This window comes from Diadema antillarum, unplaced genomic scaffold, assembly GCF_040938485.1.
Source record: "Diadema antillarum isolate AM-2024a unplaced genomic scaffold, OU_Dant_1.0 seq00000368_RagTag, whole genome shotgun sequence".
Lineage (NCBI taxonomy): Eukaryota > Metazoa > Echinodermata > Echinoidea > Diadematoida > Diadematidae > Diadema > Diadema antillarum.
The window spans coordinates 975,993-999,067 of NW_027271369.1; the positions used below are offsets into that span (position 1 = coordinate 975,993).

Below are 23,075 nucleotides of genomic sequence, written 5' to 3' on the forward strand. Positions count from 1 at the left end.
ATTCGAGTAGTGGTATTGCCCGTGTATATTTGCCAGGAGCGATATTTGCTCAAGCCCTTCTAGCAAAACTGGTGCTGCCAAGGCCAATACATTGTTATCAGCAATTTGTCCCACAAATAGTCTACGATCATATTGCCCAAGGGGGTAATAATATATTTGAGCGCTATAAAAACACGTATAGGTGATCTATAGATGTGTGATACTGAAATAAAATCAATGGCAACACGATGCCTGTTTACAGCATTGATTGAAGATTAATCATAAAAGGTATAACAGTAACACTTCCATAGCACGAGGGTGGTAAGTATGCATGAATGCCCCAAGCAGGGTATGAAAGAGAAGACTATTGTCATATCTGAATGAGCGATGAGTTTGCATTTTTTTTAAAACTGAATGGGGGGGGGGGGGCATTGTGGCTTTGTGTACGATGCACGATTCATTTCAACAACAGACAACGGAAATTTCTACAAGCAGCAATATGGCAGTTCATTTCTTTTCTTTTGGTTTCATCCAGCAGTTATTTCCACAACTTGAGTAAAAGAATAAACAAAACAAAACAGAATAAAAATCATATTCCATAGAACACAGCATCAACAATACATAATTTATGCAATATTCACTTGCCGTTTGTAAAGGACAGTATTTAGTACGGACATCCTGATATTTTTGTTTTTAATTCCGTTGGGACGACAAATGTCACACGAACTAGGTAGATGTCATTTTGTACCAACAGGGATGTTTTTTTTTTTTAAATTCACTGAGAAAACCACCTGTAATATAATGATTGTTCACGTGATCCTTATAAAATGGTGCTTATCAATACCATCACATGCACCTGACACCAAGCCTGCTATTTGCTAGTGTAGGTAGATAGAAAAGGATTGTTAATACATTCAATGCAAATCAATGAAACGGATTCTTTGAAGAGATAAATGATAGGCCATTGTGATCACATAGTGGTCATTCTTTGTTTGAACATGATTGATGAATTCCAAAAAACTGTTAAGTCGGGTAAGCATAATGATATGCTGCATTATGTCGCTTTGAAGACAACTTTAAGTACCTTACCAAATGAAAAAAAGCGATCTTTATCTATGTGCACATGACCTAACTCCGAAATGGCGTATTATACGTATGTTAACCACGATGTTAACAGTCACTGACGTACGCTGCAGATCAGGCTCCACAGTGGTTCAGTATACTAGTAATACAGGTGACAGAAATACTTCACTCCTTATCAGTATTCATTATACATGTACTGTCTCCTTCGGACGGATAGCTTCAGACCACGCCCCCATCTCTCTCTCTCTCTCGCTCTCTCTCTGTATTTTGCATGCATAAGTAACTGCTCTGTCAGGAAAGCCATAGACGGGAGTATCAGCGCAAAGTTCAAGTCTCTGTGACAGCATGTCTGGTCAATGTTCTTTCTCTGTAAAGGTTAAGAGTACTGTTCCCCCCAAAGAGATGTACGTTATGCTTCTTAGAAAGATAAACACAGAATATAGAGACAGACGCAGTTCGTAAAATGTTACTTGCTGTGCTCCATGGTTTCACAGTACACAGTGTGTATTTGTTTTGTTTTGTTTTGTTTATTTGGATGTTTGTTTGATTTTTGTTTGTTTGTTGGTGGTAGGGTGGAGAGACGGCCTCTGCTCATTGTCTGCAGAGGTGACCCGAGAGTTACTGACTACTTGTACCGGGTACTCGTTTTAAAGCTTTCGATGAAGTGTTTGGTTTAGCTCCACAATGATAAAGTCTTCGCAGATTGACATTCGTTTTTCCAGTCTTCAGAAAACGTAGATTTTTACCCAGGAACTCAAGTTAGGCAACTTTTCATGATAATTAGCTTGCTGTCAAACTGTGATTCCTTTGTCTTTGATAGATTTCAAAGTTCAACAATACCGTGGTGTCGTGCTTATGATAACTGTTAGGGAAGAAAAACCGTCCTACCACATCAAATTCAAAATAAGGTTCTGAACGTCAAAAACAGGTTTTGGAATCGAATCGTGCCCAGTCCTTATACAGCTTTGGAGAATGTTACACATACAAGTACTACATTTAATTTGTTTGTCAAGACTCCTCAGTGTTCCTGGCATTGTTGGGAGAATAATATTGGCAGGGCCCTCTGGAATATGATAACAATGTTCAAAAGCTGCTACCCTGAGTAAATCAGACCCAATCTCTTTGATCAGACCATACTAGCATGTCATGGTAGTCATTCTCACTCGTATTAATCTATTAAACATAAAACGAGTAACCAACATAATGTATTCTATATAGAATAGATAAACAAGCTGGAAATATTGTTTGATTTTTGTTTCCAGTGTAACGCGTACATCATCTTTGAATTGTTATCACAAATTGATATTCCGATTGAATGGACCGTTAAAGGTGGCAATGATCCACACTCCCTTCCCCTCGATAATAAATGGATAAAAGTTCATGCTTTTCCGTTCATAGAAACAAAACGCATTTCACACTAGGTAGTCGTCAACCTCTGCCAGCTCACGGAGTGTAATGATTTTCAATCAGTAGAGGTATGGATAACGCCCCCCGGCCTGCCCACATGCACATTGAAATAGAAAAAGGCCGTGAGTAGCATACGTGAGCACGAGACTTAAAAAGCGAGCGGACGGACGTTGAGGAGTCTTTGTATTTTCAGTCTGCGTGCATGGAAAATGAAATCGTTGAATAACGTGTTTTTTATTTGTGCAGTAATATGTTCCTGCATGTGTGAGTGTGCGCATCTGTATTTTCTTTATTCTTTTACATGTTCCCTTCTTTATTTTCTTTCATCTGCTTCTCTCATTCGTTACAAGCTACACACTTACATACTATAGTTGTGGGCTTTCTCACAGAAAAAAACACCTCTGTAATACTGTCCAACAACACACAATTTTAATCATCTCCTCCCCCCCCCCCCGAAAAAAAAAAAAAGATCCTGCAATTATATCCACTGCAGTACTACTCCACAACTTCCCAAATTGTTCCTTTCTTTAAGCTGTACTCCTTGTAGGACTGTCTTGTTCCAAGCTCAGTCTGGGAGATTATGCGTCATGTGTAACGTGTGGAGTGTGTTGAGCTTTTCACTTAAATACTAGTGTCGTGTACTAAAACATTTTTTTTTTTTTTTTGCGCTTTCACCAAGGAAGGGACTGAAAGGACGTCTGAGACGTCTGCAGACAACATGATAACTTATTCACCTGCAAGTTGCGACTACTACTACTACACAATTTTTTTTTGTACCATCTAAAAGTGTAATTTGTTCAATTTCAATGGGTTGAAAATTTTTTTTAAACTCATGTGTGTGTGTTGTGTGTGTGTGTGGGGGGGGGGGGGCGTGTAATAATGCTGATGACGATACTTCTACTATTAGAACTGAATATCATTACTATTATTGTCATTAATGATAATAGTACTGTTAGCAATAATATCATATAATAATAATAATAATAATATTACTTATTATTATTATCATTATCATAACTACTATTACTATTATCATTAACATTAATTAACATAAGTATTATTATTACTATCTTATTATATTCATCTTCATCATCATTACTTTGATTATCGTATTACTGGCCATTATTATTATTATTATTATTATTATTATTCTTACTACTACTACTACTACCACTACTACTACTATCATTAACATAAGTATTATTATTACTATCTTATTATATTCATCTTCATCATCATCATCATTACTTTGATTATCGTATTACTGGCCATTATTATTATTATTATTATTATTATTATTATTATTATTATTATTATTCTTACTACTACTACTACTACTACTATCATGAACATAAGTATTATTATTACTATCTTATTATATTCATCTTCATCATCATCATCATTACTTTGATTATCGTATTACTGGCCAATTTCTCATATCTATATATACTATGTATGTCATACTGGTATATACGCAACCCAGATAAACCTGTACTGACATTAACTCATTGAGGACAAGTCCAGAGTACTCGAGCAGGTGTCTATGGGAAATGCGTGTTGTAGCAAAATCGTTCCATAACGGGTGAAAGAATATCAACACAATGTTTCACTAAGGGCCTTTTTTAGTTCTCCTGTTAGATTACAATACGAACATGCCAGGTTTTGATGTTATCAAGTTCGAGACAGTAATGAACTCACAATGAAGGAGCCCCCACAGCAAATATTATGCAAAGACTTCATGTTAGTCTTTTATTGGTCACATATAATAAAATCCACCATGTTTTACCAGGATTAAAAGTCAAGGTAGAAGAAGACACTGCTACATTTCTTCTTTTTCCTTCAATAAATAGAAACACAACACAACCACACTGTAAGCTGATATATTCTAATAACTCCATTTAGTACAAGGAAGAATTGAATATATGTGTATATCATATAATTATTAGATTCAAGATGAAGTACGAAGTCATCATGAGTTTTATCTACTACTACATCTATCTGTTCAAAAAATAAAGTAATCCATGGTAAAATATAACCATCAGATATATCATATACAGTTTACCAGCTCCAGAATAATGTCATTGGGCAACATTCTTCGTGGATAGACAATTGGTGAGAATGGCATATTTGACAAGTCTCTTAATTCTGCATGCATGCTGAAATCATTGGTGAAATACATTCACTTCAGGGTAATATTGAGATAGAAAACAGGTTTGATTTAACATCACACATAGATTGGCCCTATCTCAGTACTGGCATAAGTTCATAATATCACAGTAATGCTGTATCTTCACTCAATATATAGCCAGGAACTGAAGACTGACAAGTACTTGTTTTTCAGTGAAGTTACTGTGATGGATGGGATAAAACACACACATTGGCTTGTCAAAACGACAGCTAAGATGAATTCTACCTGCTGGAAAAGTTCTTGGCATCATAAATACAATTTTGCTCTTGAGAGCTCCTTCCGTAATTCTTAATGATCAAAAGTACAGACTTTGTTTGTCATGATACATTAGGGAAAGCTATCTAAAAGCTAATATGTGAGATATTCTTTGTATCTTGAGTAGTAGAATTGGCGCGATGTGTCCATTCATCTAACATTACTGTAAATATCAAGAAAGAAAACTTTTTTTCGGGGGGTGGGGGGATACCTCCTGAGCAAAATCTTGCCTCCTGCTCCTTAAGAGTGTGCACATATGAATATATGAGTACATTTAATATGTTTCACTTCATGAACCTTCATCTGAATAACAGTACATTTGTATCAGTGGTCTTTGTGCTTTAATAGCAGACGTTTTCCTGTTACTGCCATTCAGTATTCACAATCAAAACACTTTCATGTCCCTTTCCTTCTCAATTAAAACAGCTTGGTGGCCATTCATTGAAGACAAATATTCAAAGACAGCACAAGATAGAAAGGAACTTGTGCTTTACACAAAAACAAAATAATTGGCAATATCTTAAAGAAAGCAAATATGAAAAATGAACTTTGGCTGTATAAAAATGTCAAATTCTTAGTTCACTTTACATATAAAAAAACACCCAAAACTTGTAACATATAATGGAGGTTACTGAAATTAAAAAAAAAAAACTAACATGGTATTATACCACTTAAGTGACATATTTATTTCTTATCACACAAAATAACTATCTCCTACGAAACACAATCTTCTTGTCTTGTTCATTATGACTGATTTGGTATATAGCATGCTATGCCTTTCTATCAATATTTTTCATGCCTTTTTCCTTAACATGAATAAGAAGAGAAAAATGCAAACAGATCATGAAGTAATTCTGTATTGGATGACATACCAACCAAGTCAAAGAATGTATAACTTTTGATCATGCTTGTGTATGATTTATTGTTGGTCAATAAATAAGAGTAGCACCACTGGGTTTGTCATAAAAAGCGAGAGCACAAGTAATTCTACCACCTCAGGGCCCCATGCCCCACTATGTTCCAAACACAGCCAATAATCAAAGCAATACAGGGACATGTATTGCCCCTATATCATCAACATTCTGAAGGGATATGTGGCACCAATGTGCCCAAGTTCTTTCATGATGCCACTGGTTGATACGTTAACCCGTTGAGGACGAGTCCCGAGTATACTCGGGCAGGTGTCTATGGGAAATGCATGTTGTAGCAAAATCAGTCCGTCCTCAACGGGTTAAAGGACAAGTCCACCTTCCTGGACATGTGGATTGAGTGAATGCAGTAATATTAGTAGAACACATCAGTGAGAGTTTGAGGTAAAATGGACAGTCAGTTCAAATGTTATGATTTTTTTAAGTTTCTGCTCAGTCACTGCTGGATGAGAAGACTACTACAGTTTGTGATGTCACATGTGTACAACGATACATAAAGAAAATATAAAGAAAATCAACATATTTTCATTTTTCTCGCATAACAAAAGAACACATGACTTGCCTTTTCAGAAGGCAGGGGGAACAATATTAGCCTTAACATATGTCAGTAACAAGTAGAGGAAATCTGATCTTGTTTTCTTTTGCAAAAATAACGATTGTGAAATTATCTTTATATTTTCCTCATAACGTTGTACGCATGTGAAATCACAAACTGCAGTAGTCTTCTCATCCAGCAGTGACTGCACAGATACTTCACAAAGTCATTTTGAACGGATTGTCCGATTTTCCCCAAACTTTGACAATGTATCACTTTCTTGTCCTCATTGATCTGAGACAGAAATAACCATATTGGGAAGACAAAGAAGTCTTCACTCATATCGTCATGGGACAGATGTACAGACAGACACAGAGTATGAATCAGAACAGATCAAGAAAGGAAAAAATAATGCTGGTAAGGCATCAAAGTAGTCTGTGCTTCAGACTGTTTTGTGTATTATCTCCATGAAGATTAATCTTACATTAATTGTATTTGATATCACGAGGCTGATTTCTTCACTAAGAGACAAAACTAGATTTACCGTGCTAGCAGTACAAAATGTGACCCTGCATCACAGACACCAAAAAGTAATCAGACATGGATTAAATTTCTTTTTTTTTAAAGTTGAGGGTAGAGTCTGAAAGAGCAGACACTAAAGCTGTAAAATGATGTATAGCTCAGTACAAATGGACTTACCCAACCTACTTAACCAAATAATGGACAGAAAGCATGCAATCTAGAAAAGTGTCTGTTGAGAAGAGAAACTTTGAAGCTTAGAGTCTATTCAAGTGCTTAACCTCATGAAGAGATCAAATGAATGAATGGGACCAAAATAAATAGATAAATAAATAAATGAATAAATAAATAAATAAATAAATAAGTAAATAAATAGAATAAAACAGAATGTAAAGCCCCATAGCAACCACAATATGAAGGAATTTAATCTCAGTTTCAACTGAAAGTTTGCGCACTCTATTAGGACATTATATTCGTGACTAATATATTGTACTAACCTTCAAAGCAATAGCATTATCCTTTCAAAAGTAATTTGTTTCATTGTCCAAAAATGAAAATTCATGTAGAAGACTTTGCTCTTTCAGAATATGTAATAAACTAAAGATTGACTGGGTTGACTCATTTCACTGTGTCCTCATGTAAAATCGAGGCATGCAACTTTTTGTTGGTTTTCTGAAGCAAGGTCACAAATGGAATACATTTAGAGAAAAATGATACATCATGTCATTTCTTTATTTGCATATATGGTACACATTGCTACTGGGATAGTCATACAATGTAAAATCAAGTAGAAATAATGACTGCATTACAAGGTTTGAAGACTTAAGGCAGGTGAATTATGTAAGCGGTCAATGTAATGACCAACAACAAAAAATACAATAATGTAGTAAAGACTTGTAGGGCAAAGCAGGGAACAGACAATTTTGGATGTTTCAGCCTCATGTACAATAATTCACACATCTCATGGTCTGCATGGTTAGCATCTTATCAACTAACTGTGTGTTTTGCAAAAGGAAAGGAATACGTTGACACATATTCAGGGGACTATGAACTGAAGAGAAACTGACTTTCAATAGAAGGCATGCATTTTTGGATTACACATCACACTTTCCAAGCTATGAAACTCACATATCTGTACTGGTACTTATCAGAAATTTTCACAACCCACACTCAAGTTATCCAAATATAACAGCTGCAAACACCGCAGGATATATAGCACACTGGATAATCAAGTTCAGATTGTAGATAACTTGCACATTTGTTGTTAGTACCGCAGGACAAAGCCTCTCACATAACTAGCCGGCCATCTGAGAGATATGTGTGGTATTGAACACTTTTTAATAGTACTGCCTCCCATACAACATATCAGGTGACTTTTAAAGACTCTCAACTCTAGGCTGTAGAATATGAAATTTAGCCTGAATACCCATAGCAATGACACACACAAGCCACACCTTAACTAAAGCTGAAGAAACCCACACAGCTCTACACCCACTTTGTTGTTTTAAAACTCAGAGCCTGTTGATTTTGATCAGATATTCAAATTAGAAAAATGATGTCTATCTATTGTTCTTCAGTAGCTTTTGTTTAAAAAACCAACAACAACAATATACAGTCAATGTAATAACAAATTTGTCTTCAGTTAACACACTAGTAAAGTTTTTCACTCAGGCATTACCTGTTAATGGAAGAAAACAATGAAATGATATATTGCGCATGAGAACTACGTGCCTCTAATGAACTTGGATTTAATTTGGGGAGCACAATCAGCCAGCCATATCATGAAAAGTAGAAATGTTAGTGACATTCTGAAGAATGCTTTAAGACAATTTTGGCCAAAGACTCAATCTGACAATCCATGTCTGCTGTCACATGTTATAGTTTAGATGACTTTGTGGTGCAGATTATGGGAAAGGATGGGGAATCATGTCTTATATAAGGAAAACAAAACAAGGAAATTTTGATACCAATAAATTTATCTTACTAAACTCTTTAATAGTTCAGTTGCCAATAAAACTTTTCAGGTGCACTTTGATGTCCTTTATAAGTCCATACTGGGACAAAAATTGTGAGAGGAACTTCTTAAATTGTGAAAATATGTAGTATTTCACAAGTATGAAAGGTGCTCATTTTGCCCACTGCCCATTAATGCACTCATCCTAGCCTGTATCATACTGTTATAATAACTGTGACATTGAGTATAAGTCTGTGTCTCTCAGACAAAGGTCATACATGAGCAAAATGTTTCAGCAAAAGAACAAAAGTAAAACTGCAATTTTTGGTAAAACTTTGCCCACTGCTGCCTAACTTCTTCTGGATATTGCTACAAATACTTTACACTGCTTTGTGTACAATGACAGCAATTTGGAATTCCAATATGAAGAAGTTATGGCACGTGAATTGTGACAATGATTTCATTATCAGTTATGTTTTACAATAACCTTATTCAAGACTGCTAAGATTACAATTTATTTTGAGCTTAGAGAAATAGTTTGAACTTAGGACGACATACTGAGCTCAGGACAATGATAAATTGACCTAAATTCCTGCCTTCTGACATACAAATTCCAAAAACAATCATTTTGAAATCTTTAAAATCTTATAGCTAGATGATTTAAATAATTCAATTGAAATTCATGTATTTTGTTGATCTCAAAAATAGCAAAATTTCAAAAAGTGACATTGATCATTCAAGATCATCAGATCTGTTCCTGAATTTGACATGTGAATTGTCCTAACGACGTGGATCCTGACATTAGGGTACTGAATGAATTCCTTCCTATGCTTTGACTGGCAAATCTAATGGATGGATGCACTCCTTATCCTTCTTCCCAAGACACCCCCTACCCTCCCCTCCCCCCCCCCCCCCAAAAAAAAAAAGAAGCGAGATGCTGCAAACCTTCTAAAGATCTAACACAAGCTCAAGGTGCTGTTTGGATGGATTCTCAGGATTTATCTTCCATTCTCCATCAACAACAGACCTTCGTTCCAGCCTTCCATCGGATTGTTTCGACATGGCAAGGGCTTCTTTTTTCTGTTTTGAAGGCAGCATCAAACAATTTCAGAGTCTGCTTCTAACCATCATTTGTAGGACCACGATAGGTCTGGCAGAGTAACAACCTGACTTTCAAAATGCTCAATCTTAAAGCAAGCAATTGTGGGTGGCATTTCTAATCTGTCTTTTCCGACGCAAATCTTAACACAGGACCTCCTCAAGCCTCGTCCTGCCCATCAAATCTGGCACAAATTAACCTGCAAACATGAACAGTTATAGTGCCATAATTATCCTCTTCCTGTAAAAATCCCCTCCAAATGACTAGCAACCACATATACATATATATTGCCAAAAGAATTGCCAAGTCTTCATCACCTATCCACATCATTGCTTTGTCTGTTCATACACTTCATAGCTTCATGAGGAGCAAGGGCATTGCAGAAAGTCCAACTTAGGAGAAGCAACGTCACGCAGACCGACTCTGCTTGTGAAGACAGGGAGCATATTTCTTTCTTGGATGGCAGCATAAAGTGACGATCGACAGCCGCGAAATCTTCTTCAAAAGTCTCGGTCCCATCCTGATGTATCATCCTCGGGAGGAGGTTCGTGGTCAGGCGGGTAGGTGTCGAAGTTTGCCGTGTCCGCGTTTGACCGTACCTAGCCAGGGTGGGGCAAACATTGGGAAGGCAGTGAATTTGTTTGTGCATGTAACCATCACAAGAAGAAACATGCATAGTCTTATTGTCTACTTACTATAACACTAGAAACATTCGAGGCAGGAAACTTTTGCAAATTGGAGACGATGGCCTTTTTCGTGACATGAAACTTTTGCAAATTGCCAACCATGAAAAAATTATGAACATAGTACATGAACTGGATTGTGGAGACAAAAACCTTCTTTTGACAATTGTGACTATCTTAGAAAGTTTCCAGCATGCAAAATTGTCTGGTTTTACAGCACTGCTTATGCACTCGCACTGCAAAGTGATATCTTAGTAACAGGCTGATTACAGCATTGGATTTGTTCTAAATTATCGTTTCCCTGTATTATTTCCTTTCGTTTTAAGGAATCATTCTGCTTTAGCACGAGGAGGAAATGATAATCTTTTCTGAAATGACCTTTGGGTTAGAACAAAGAAAAGACAGATGATAAACTAATGGACTTGCAAATCTATATAGTTGCAGTTGGTGAAAGTAAATATACTCAAATATTTGAGAAACAAATTTATGTTGTATCCACGTGAAATAAATTTATCAAATTAGATAAGTTCATATCCAAGGACAAATGCATGTACCAAGAGAAGGGGGGGTGGGGGTGGGTCTCTGATCAGCTCATAATTCTCTAGTTAGCAATGTCATACTGCCAATATTGCTAACCAACAATCAAACAAATGTATGGGAAGTCACATGACTTAGAAACTTACAGTGGGTATGATCGGTGGTGTTAGCGTCCGTTTTCTTAGCCCTTCCCAGTTGAAACCATCAAACCATCTGCAGAGAAAATAATACAGAGTGCCAAATGCTATCAACATTTACATGTTTGACTATGTTTATCCAAATTTTTGATCCAACCTACATCAATATCCATGTAATTCACATGTAACCGTGTCTAAAGAGACTCTAACTAACCCGCTTTAGGGCCATTTTCTCAAAATCTCCTGCTTGAGTTCGAATTTCTCCTGCTCTAGCTGCATGTTTCCTAAGAATAAAGATGCATTTCCTCCCAATTAAGATTAGCATTCTCTTGCCAAACATTTCTTTGGTCATATTAAGTTTAAAAATAAAGCTAAGATAGCATGTACCAGAGGGCATCTACAATCCTAAAGCTTCCCGGGCCCTTCAGAGGGTCCGGGACCATGGCCATGAGGAACATTGCGCTTAACACTTGTGATGTTCACTATGCACGCACAACTCATTTGTGTTGTGCCCATGTTAATACATTCACAGTCTTCCGTTTGCTAGAGGTTCCAGGTGGGAGAATCCTGCATTTAGAAGATGATTTTAAGTTGGAATCTCTAGTGTTTGGTGATGTGGGACATCCTAAGTGGTAATGTTCAATAACCATCATGGTTTTATCATCTTTCTTCTTTTCATCATTTTTCCTCCGCTGACTACCCTGTCTTCTGTTCCTTTCGTGAAACATGCTCTAAACATCTACTCATGCCTCCTACAATTCATATTACTTATTTCTGACATACACTTTTCTGGCACAGACTTAATGCAATGTCATTTATTATTTTTTTAGCATCAGAAACTACCTATTCTTTGGTATTCCAATCAAAATATGCTTTCTTTGAAAATGTGTCATAAATCATCTGTAACCTGTATTGTAGTTTGATTTTATGTCAACAAAAGACAAAAAATGCAACTCAGATGTCTGTGTATACATTGCACTATCATTGTTACTACATAATAAATATCCATACAGTTGAACCTCTCGTATCCGGACAAGTCCGGACCGGGGCTCATCCGGATAAGGGATTTGGCCGGATACGGGAGACTCAATGCTTTATACATGTACATAATACACATGTACTGATGTAGCCCATATTGTAGTACCACATGTAGTAATGTATATACTGCAACCTTTTCATTGTTACACTCATTAACAGACCCCAAAATAGAGGTTTGTGTTTGCAAGAATGAAATCATTTTCTTTTATAAATTCTTTACCTAAATAATTATTAAGAAATGTATCAAGTATATGTAATTCATGTATGTTTGTGTAGGAGTTCTCAAGGAGTTGGGAATCCCCCTTTCCTCCCGTAATTATTTTTTTAAAAAAATCACGGCGAGATTGCGTCCGTATAATAGAGAGATCTGGATAAAGGGAGGCCGGATAAGAGAGGTTCAACTGTGTATATATAATCACATACTTACACGTCAAGATAAATAAAGTACGCTGGTTTAAAAAAAAAATCTTCAAAACATAAATGATATCTATCTCATTACAGCCTAAACTTAACAGAAACAATAAGCAACATGGCAGCATTGCTAATGGAAAAGTAACAACACATGCTGTTGAAGTCAATGAGTTAGGTGCGATGACATAACCTCTGACAGGATATATAAATTCTGTTTTGTGAATCTGGGTCTAATGAAAAGAGATCTCAAACATACTTGTGTTTCTGGATGTCCTTGAGACCATTCTTCTGGTAGCCCAGCCTCTCTGTCGGGTTATCTCGACACAGCTTCTTGATCATGTTGGCTGCGTTGCGAGTTATCTTCCTGGGAAACTCAATCATGTCCATGCCTTTCAGGATGATGTTATACGTCTTCATAGGGTCAGAACCAGTGAAGGGAGGGCTGCACATAAAAGTGAAATTGGAACTCATTCTTGATATGTGAGGATTTAAAGAATTCTTAGATTAAATCTGGTCAACAACTTGACCATAGTTTAATCACCATAAGAAAATCTGTTTAAAGAATGTTTGAATTCAGCCTGGTCTACTCTTTACCTATCAATGCCAATGGTATTCTCATCACAAGAATACATGTGTGAAGAATGTTTGAATTGAAACTGATCTACTACTTAGCTTTGACCATGGTATGATCACTACAAGTACACATATAAAAAAAAAAAATAATTTCAGAATTAGTTCTCAAACATTTCACCCCATAATTCAATGGTGTGAAGTGTATGACCTGTCCGTCTAAACTCCAACAAACATCAAAAATCTGTTCATGGATGGTTATAGCTCAAAAAACTGAACCTTCAAAGACTGGTAGATTAGCAATGGTGAAGAAAGAAAACCCCTAAATTTGCAGAGAGAGAGAAAGACATACACAGATAAAGACAGACAGAAACAGAGATAGATAAAGACAGAAGCACAGGTTTCTCAGCTTGAAACAATGTTTGAGTGACAATAGAGTTATCATTTTACGAGATCTGAATGTAAACTTGTACCATGTCTCTGAAATCTGTTTTTTAACATCACATTTGGCCAATAATAATCACAAAGTGCTATACTCGATCATGGATGTGCATTTCTAAAGTGAACTTTTATAGTGACCTGTGAAATCATGTTTGAGGGGGCACAGCTTAGTTTTACTTTTTTTTTTACTTCCACTATTGTATGCAAACATACATACATAATTCTACATGCAAGGAAACTAAGAGTTGTTTGTTTCATTGATAGGCCAAGGTGTTTGTTACAACAGTGGTGTGGAAAGTCATCCACGGTTAGCAGTCAGTAAGGAGACTTGTTTCTGTGTTAATAGCTGGATGCTCTCAACCTATTCAGAAACGTGTTGCAGAGACACGGTTACAAACGAGTCTCCGTTAACCCATTGAGGATGAGCTAATTTTGCTACAGCACACATTTCCCATAGACACCTGCCCGAGTATACTCAGGACTTGTCTTCAATGGGTAAGTGGGAAAGCCCTCATAGAGACCCAGAGAATGAGAGTTAGAGACCAAGTCTTGAAAGGTGTTGCCTACCTTCCAGTCAGCAGCTCAAACATGAGAATACCCAATGACCAGTAGTCAGCTGAGAGGTCGTGACCTCTATTCAAGATGATCTCTGGGGCAACGTACTCCGGCGTGCCACAGAACGTCCACGTCTTCCTCCCGTGACCTATCCTCTTGGCGAAGCCAAAGTCAACCTGAGCGATAAGAGATCAGCAGAAGGAACGAGAACCTGACTTATAATAAGTGAAAACTGTATTCTTTGGAGTAACCATCATAGCAAATTTTGAAGAAGGCATCATTCATCATAAAATAATCCCAATGTGGTGTTCTGCTGTGAAAACAAACTCAAATTTGCTATTAGAATCAAGTATCATTTTTATACATTTCCTGGATTTACTATTGCCAAACTTGAACTGATCACCATAGCACATTGCCACAATTGAAATGAATTTATAGCCAAAAAAAAAAAGGATTGTCATGGAATAATGCAATGTAGGACAAACAACCCCTCTGGCTTTCATTCCCACGTTCTGGAACCAATAAAATCTATCTTCAAATCATATCGATGCACAATGCTGTTGCGTGATGATTACATTTAATTTCTTACTCTAGCATGATTACATCCAATCCAACATCTATTACCTCCTTAAAAATAGATAAGGCTGCTAATTCACTCATAGACTAATTTCTTTGTCACCTTCATTCCAACAGTTTAGAAATTCTGTTGCACATAATTACAAAATTAGACATTAAAAGAGCTACATGAATGCCTCAAAGTGGACCAACAGGGATGATGCCAGAATACTTTAATAAAGCTCATTGAACTAGTCATCAAGTTTTGCTATGATTAATGACAGGGAGAGGAAAAATTGGGGGCATTTCATCAAGTATTTTGTCACATATTTTTTTTTCTGACAAATTTGCTCTCAGCCAATCAGATGCAAGGTTTTCAGTAGCTTAAAACAGTTAGTCAGAAAAATATCTGACAAAACCCTCAATGAAATGCCCTCCAGTTTGATGAACATTAACTGTACCAGCTTTCCATAGCCCTTGCTGTCCAGGAGGATGTTTTCAGGCTTCAGGTCCCTGTAGACAATGCCCTTGGCATGGAGGTATGCAAGAGCCTCTGTTACACAGGCAGTGTAGAATCTTGTTGTACTGTCATCAAAGGAACCCCTGCAGCAAAGGAAGGTCACGTTAGAAAACATCTTTATTTGAAGGGTCTTGAAATGACAATGGTCTGATGCCTCAGCAATATTCTCAAGTCAAATCTCTTCACAGTTCACATAATTTATCACGCAATCAGAGCAAGAGAACACAATGCTGCCATCAATAACCTCAAACTAAACTTTCCAATTCTGTGTTTGATTTGAATGAAAATTCAACCACTTTGTATGAAATTACACTTTTTAAGAATTAAAGGCAACATGAACATTAGGTGGAATTGCACTTTACATGTCTAAGGTAAGCCAAGTACTTGTTTTCTATTCATTTAGTTCCCCTTAAACAGACATCACATGAATTAAACTGGTATTCACTTTTAATGTTTCACTTCACCTGCAATTATCATTGTAAAATATCTTTGTTCACATTTGATACTATCCCAGCCTTTTCACTTCATTCTATTCTTATAACAATTTCAAAAACTTTGCAAAGGCATGTTTAACTGGCTTTGCAAGTTTAAGGCCTCACACACACCAGAAACTGGATGTGCCATGTATAAAATTTATGAGGATGCCATACTTGGGAGACATTGGGTTAAGAAAGGAAGACAGTATTAACATGATGACAATATTCTTGAAGAGAGTTGGTACTCACTTATCTCTAAGAATGGTCCATAGTTCTCCCCCTAGACAAGCCTCTAGTAGCATGTACAAATACTTGGTGTCTTTGAAGGTGCAATATAACCTGCAGGGGACCCAGAATTCATACAAAATTCATAGACAAATCACAACATACACGCTCCTAACACAAACATGGGATGCTATCACACCATTGTGATATGAGCAAAATAATGGGAAGAACCAAGCAGTTGTGCATTTTTTTTTCCAGGGAAGTTTCCCACAGTTTGTTGACATTTGCAGTTGATGACTGTGGGGACTGGATGAGAGTTGCCAGGGATCAGGAGAATTTCTAATTCATGCTCCAAGTCTACCAGGGCCAAAATTTGGGACAGCAAGGAAAGACACATTATGGCTTCTTTTTTTTTTCATTTCACTACTCAGTGACTGAACTCTAAAACATTAAAAGAGCTGTGTGATGTTGTGGGATCATGCTGCAAAAGTTGTCCTCACCTGACGATGAAGTCACACCTAGCCTCCATCATGATATTCTTCTCTGACATGATGTGTTCTTGTTGCCTTGTCTCCACAATGTGTCTCTTCTTCAGCTGTTTGAGGGCGTACGTCTGACTCTTGCCTTCTAGTCTTACCTAGCACAACATGGGGGCAGGGGAAAACAAAGTCGCATCATGTTTGCGTTCCACCCAACTCATTGCAATGATCATTTCATGCTCCCACAAGAGATATGATATTAAACGCTATATGGGCCAAATACATATGTGACCCGCTACAACAAAAGGATCCTAAAGTCGCTGACGGCCGAGCCGAGAAAATTGAGTTTGAAGTCACATCATCAAAATTGGTCAAAACAATCAGATTTCTGTTTTTGGCATAATTTTACAATTTTATGTTTTGTCCATCATCTGCCGAAATTTCTAAGCTAAATGATCTACGGAAAGGCAAGAAATCAGCGTTTTTCTGGGCCATTATTTTCCCACTTTCAATGTAAGAGAAACATGTCCGAAGATTTGGATTTAGCGCCGCAGCTTGACTTCGCCCCTAGCAATGAGGGAGTGATCTTATTGGTCAGTGCGTGGCATCCTGATTACCGATTGGTTGTGTGTAGACCGCTGGCACTAAGCTTGACTGAACATGGCGGAGGTCGCTAGGAGCGTGCCTTTTATTGTCAAGCGGTGAAAACTGTCTCGCCTCCCCTTGACCATGATAGCGTCGGAAGGACAACTTTGAAGGCGTTTTTCTCGAAACTGATTTCCTCAACCACTTGACATGCACTGATAAAATCACTGATATCTCTCCAACCGAGTACTTTTATGAGTTGTGCTATACCTTTGTATATCAAATTAAAGTAGAAGAGTAAGGAAATAATGTCATTCCATTTTCAGAAAATTGTCCTCCCCCGACTTTCGGATCCTTTTGTTGTAGCGGGTCACATATGTTTTAAAAATTCTAATAGATTGAACCATGCATCCATGCATTAATCCAGCATCAACACACTGCTTACAGCAACAGGGTGCAGCATGAAGTAACCTGGGGAGAATTGCAATGTGTCAATGGCCTAAGGTTAGCAGATCTACATGGAAGAAGAAAATGCAAGAAGGAGTAAGGAATTATACTGTGGCATATAATCTATCAAACTTCCAAGTTCAAATTCCTTCCAATATAATTTGTGTATGAGTGTTGCAAATTGCTTTTAGCACACCAAACTTAGGAACTCTGTTTATATGATGTACACAAAGAAAGATCACTCAATGGCAACATCTAGATACAGCATTTACAGTTCTGCTTTATGAACAAAATGCATAGACTTACCAGTTCTACCCGTCCAAAGCCACCCACACCGAGTGTTGCTACGATGTGAATATCTCCTAACCTTACATCAGCAAACTCTGAATCAATTCTGAGGGGAAAAGAAAATGCAGTCATAGAAAATATTGAGAAAGCTAAAATCTCTAGTTGTCAAATTACTTCGCTGAATTTTAAGAAAACAATTCTTGTTCTGAAAATATTAGAATGGATTAAAAGTTAGAAAGAAGATTTTACCCTGTCAATAATGCTTGGTTGGTATAGGATTAAAGAGGAGATATAACATTAATGCTATGAATACTGTAGAAGGATGAAGTCTCCCTCCTCAGAGTAACATACTGTAAAAGTTCAAATTTTCGCGGTGTTGAAATTTTCGCGCATTTCGCGCAACCAGAAACTAGCGCAAAAATAAAAACACGCGAATATTTTTGCTTGCCATACGTTCCTGTGCGTGATGTCTTGATTCCGCGGAATTAAAAACACGCGAAACTCTTCTGACCCGGCCTAGCGCGAAAAATTAGTCGCGCGAAAACATCCACTTTTACAGTACTTCTATATTCTGCATTGTATGACAAACATGATTTTATGTTTTTACTTTAACCTTTAGGTGAGGTTGACAATAATTCCTGTTTTGCTAAAGCAGGGTAAATATGCCTTAAAATCATCCATTGTGAATTAATAATTATTATGAACTTAACATTTATCAAGGATTTGTAATGCAAATTCAATAGAAAAATATATTTCTTCATATGTACATGTATACAGAAAAGGTTGTAAAGTCTGTCTTGATACTACAGGCAGTGGAGGATCCAGCGGGGGGCGCACCGGGCGCGCACCCCCTCTTTATTTTTTGTTAAAACAAAAGAAATAAAAAGAAAAAAATGGGATGGGGGTGCTGGCACCCCCCTTTAATTTTGTACAGGTGCCTCCCCTTTAAGGAATTCCTGGATCCGCCCCTGACAGGTGAAGAAAAAGGAGAGAAAAGTGAAACACATGATTTGTATAGACATCAAACAAAAAAACCTCTGAATATTTCACATGTACTGAAATTACTTTCCAGCTACTGATATCAAGTTTAACTTCATAGAATGGAGGTTGGTAGGTGATTCTACTCAAGAAAAAAAGAGAGAAGTTTTGGGTAATTCTCTTGAAAGTTTTGCTCTCATCTTCTCACCTTCCCTTGGCACTGTCTTCTAGTCTGTTCTTGATGACTGACTCTAGGCCACCAGCCACTTGTAGAAAAGACCTAGAACCAAGCAGAAACCATGGGGAAGCTATTACTAAAAGATCTTCTATTAGCCACGATGCATGGCAAAGAAAGACAACATCAGAAAATGTACCCGAGTACCAGTTATGAAATCGCATTTTTTTATTTAAAAAAAATGAATATCATTACCTGTATTTTGCTGTTGAAACCCAATTATCATGGGTAAGGGGCAAAACCAGTGCAATATTTTTACTAGCTTTTAAACTGAGTACTGTATAGCCTACAATTTCAGTTTGATAATCTTGGAGAAAAAAACAACAACCTAGGCATACGTTCTTACAGGTAATGATTTGGTCTCAGCAGTGAAATATAGGTAATGATATTCATTTATTTATCAAACAACATCAGGCAATGTACCTGACCATAGGGTACAATATTACATTGTTTTGAGGAATAAATGAGTCTCATTTAAACTATCTGTATTCCCTGTGGAGACCAAATCATTATGGGTAAGGGGTAATACCAGCGAGATATTATTACAAGTATCTAAACTGAGTACTGTACAGCCTACAATTTTATGTTTAAAAATCTTGGGGGAAATGAACTGTTTTAAAGTGCATCACGCTTTTCACCATCATGGTTTTACCTGTAAGAATATACACCCTAGGCCTAAAGAATGCACAAGGAAATGATTCAGGTATTAAATATTCTTTCTTCCATCATTTAGAGAGTTGTCATGCTCAACACTACATCTACCTGCTTTCATGAAGTCATGTATCTAATAACAAGGTATTGTCCTGCCAATGAAGACATTTATTGCATGTTTTGCATGTTTTCTATTGGGAGAGAAATCCTCCTCCATGGAATGTATGCATAATATTGGACTTGACTTGAATATGAGGAAAGGTAACAATCCAATCTGAAGTGTTTTCACAGAGCAAGAAAACTTTCAATTAGGATGAACCTGATGTCATGGAAGCTTCGTATTTCAGCAATAAGATCATAGAATCACCTTTTTCTCATTTACCACACACCAAATTCATCACAAACTCTGTAGATAGTGTTTCAAATTCTGCCACCTCTTTCTTTGGAAGGTAGAGACTGTGCTTCTTTCTTCTCCTCCACTTTGTATCCTTGCCTGGTGTCATGTGTCTCATTCGATAATGTCACTTGTAAATTTGCACGAGCGGTTTTGATAGCCAAGTAAAGGTTCAAGGCCTAAAGTCGCCGCACATTCCTCGTGCGTGACATTTGGGCAAGCTAAGTTTACACCCAGTCACTGTATACGGGCAATTTTCTCCAATTATAGACACAGAAAGGGTACAAGGATCGGTCATAAAGTGTGAACTTTTGTGTATTGGGTGCTGGATTTCAAAATGTCCACTTTGGGTATACTTCCATCGATGGGTTGATGACTTTTCAAAACATATCAGTCACTTCAGTGCATTTTTTTTAAGGTGAACTGCTAAGATAGATTTACATCACAGGAAAGCTTGGAATTTTCTCTACAAATTTTGCTCACTGCATGTCTACCATAAACATTTCTATAAAAAGTTACATGGCTTTGAAACACAGTATGTTTTCCAAAAGTGTTCATATGTTGTGATTGCAGAATAATGTGGCACATGATTATGGGGGTGTGCACTGTGGCACATACAGAGCTTAAAGGGACTGTACAGTACTGGTTGAGTTAGGGACTCATGTTTTGAACATTCCTAAGTGAGATAATGAAAAGCCTCTTATGAAATATGAAAGAGCATGTAATTTTAAGAAGGATTCAACGTTTATTTGATGAAAATTGGTTTTCAAATGGCTGAGATATCCAAAAAAAGTGCTAATAATAAAAGGCAACATGCCACAACTTTATTAGGATCTCTTTGTTTCACCTTGTTTTTGGATATCTCAGCCATTTCAAAACCGATTTTCATCGAATAAACTTTTGATACCCCTTAGAACTGCATGCTCTTTGACATCTCATAGAGTGGATTCTGAATATCTCGCAAAAAGTTAAAAGCTAAATCTTCACCTCGACCAGAACTGTACACACCCTTTAACTTCTTCTCGGTGGTAAGGAATTACAGAATCCTCTGAATCTGTATAGCATTGAAAAGTGTGAGCCTGTGAAATTTTCCATCTGAGTGGGATTTTTTTTAGCTTACTGAGTACCTTTGTGTCATGTCCTTTTCCCCCTAAATTTAGCAAACAAAACAAGAAACACCTTAGCAAAGTTACAGGTACTTTTATGAGTCTGTATAGAGTTGATTAAACTCTATTGAAGTGTGAAATTGAGTGCTTGCCATGGCATTGGAACCAATCCATTGTTACTCACTCTCTATCCAGGGCTAGACAAACCACTCCATTGGGGTCTGCTGCTATAACCGTTGCCTCTCGGATAATTTCATCTCTAAATAAAGACAGAAAGAAGAAATGATATAATGATAATAATGGCTGAGAAGCAAGAAAATATGAGAAATTTATTCAAAATATTTGAGGAATAGAATTCAAAATGACATAAAAACACAAACATCAATTATATGTATGTGTAATTGTTTTAATGACATTAATGACTTGTCTGGATGTATACAGAGAGGACACACAATAGGCTGAGATAAAAGCACTGAACTGCATTTTCCATTCTAGTAGACAAGAATATAAAGCATAACAAAACCTTCAGCAATCCCCTGCACAGTTTAATAGAAATGAACGAATGAGACAGTAACATGAGGAGATGCATGAAAAAAAAAAAACTCATCTGTGAAAGTTTTGTCTTGAAAACAAATAATGAAGTAATGATAACAAGAAACAAATTTTGGGGATATTAAATGATTACTCTAGCTTCCTCAAAATAGTACCTTGATTGTCAGTGATAAAGATACCTTACTGCAATCCATCCACTAAGAATGGCCTGATTTTACCATGACCCTGATAAAGAAAGGGGTAGATGAGATGCAAACAAGAGGACCAAAGTGTACATCTCGCTCTCCTGGGATGGCATCCCACCAACATCAATTTAGATGTTTACAGAGCAGGACAAAAACAGACTGGGTAGGTCGATCTTTGATTAATCGCACTTTGTAGACATTGCTCTGCTAAGTCAATACCACGGAGCACTTGAGCAGAGCGCCATCATCCATTTTTCCTGGATGGTCATGGTGACCTCCTACCAGTTTCTTCAAACTTTGCAATTTTGGAAAACACTTCCACTCTAGATACCAGATATTGGATGAACAACTTCGCAAGGGGAATTACAGACTCTCCTGGCATATTGTTGAAAGCTAAATCTATTCTCAGGCAAGAAATGTTTGCCACATTTATCATACTGGCACATCTCACAAAGAGAAAAGATATTATGAAAACTCCAGAGACGAGGTGGGAGGTGGATGATAAAGTAGGAGCAGAAGGAAACAGGAGAAAGATTTGGAAGATGAGCACAAGAACCAGAAAAGGCAAGAATGAGGATGATGATGATGCTTACAAAGATAAAAAGGGTATCTGAAACACCAGCATCAATGGCGGGAATGAATATTCCACAACTGCTTGAAAGAAAAAGTCACTATATTAATATATGAATCACCACATAGTGTAGAGGCATGATGGAAAAAGTGATAGAAGACATTCTGAGTGAAACGAGCCTCATTTAATTATTTATTATTCCTTACCCTTCTAGTGCTGATTGTCCAAAGAAGTCTCCTTTCTCAAGCATTTTGGCATTCTTCACTTGACCAGCCATCATCTTCTGGGTCACTTGGCACTGCGGAGTAACCCAACGACAAAATTATTCTATCATTTAGGTTTGTTTTTCTCTCTTTCACACACGTTAATGGCCAAATAAACAGAATCACAATTGTACAACTACACAAACACATGCATATTTGATAAATGCCACAGAAAGCACTGTCTTTTGTGCTATTGTGGAATGTTTCATTGGCTGATTCATAAATATTTTCACAACAAAATGCAG

General features: G+C 37.0%; 1 protein-coding gene across 1 annotated transcript in view; it reads right to left on the minus strand.

Moving 5' to 3' along the window:
- Window positions 1-9,868: 9,868 nt before the first annotated feature.
- The window catches only part of LOC139731321 (cGMP-dependent protein kinase 1-like), an 88,554-nt gene continuing 75,347 nt past the window's right edge, over window positions 9,869-23,075 (minus strand). The window contains exons 7-17 of the mRNA XM_071642208.1: window positions 22,774-22,865; window positions 21,444-21,518; window positions 19,082-19,153; window positions 17,914-18,001; window positions 16,597-16,733; window positions 16,121-16,210; window positions 15,337-15,478; window positions 14,333-14,496; window positions 13,011-13,196; window positions 11,315-11,381; window positions 9,869-10,547 (exon numbers count right to left, since the gene is read on the minus strand). Coding sequence (XP_071498309.1) covers window positions 10,449-10,547; window positions 11,315-11,381; window positions 13,011-13,196; window positions 14,333-14,496; window positions 15,337-15,478; window positions 16,121-16,210; window positions 16,597-16,733; window positions 17,914-18,001; window positions 19,082-19,153; window positions 21,444-21,518; window positions 22,774-22,865 — 1,212 coding nt within the window. The 3' untranslated portion in view covers window positions 9,869-10,448. The remainder of the gene's footprint in view (window positions 10,548-11,314; window positions 11,382-13,010; window positions 13,197-14,332; window positions 14,497-15,336; window positions 15,479-16,120; window positions 16,211-16,596; window positions 16,734-17,913; window positions 18,002-19,081; window positions 19,154-21,443; window positions 21,519-22,773; window positions 22,866-23,075) is intronic.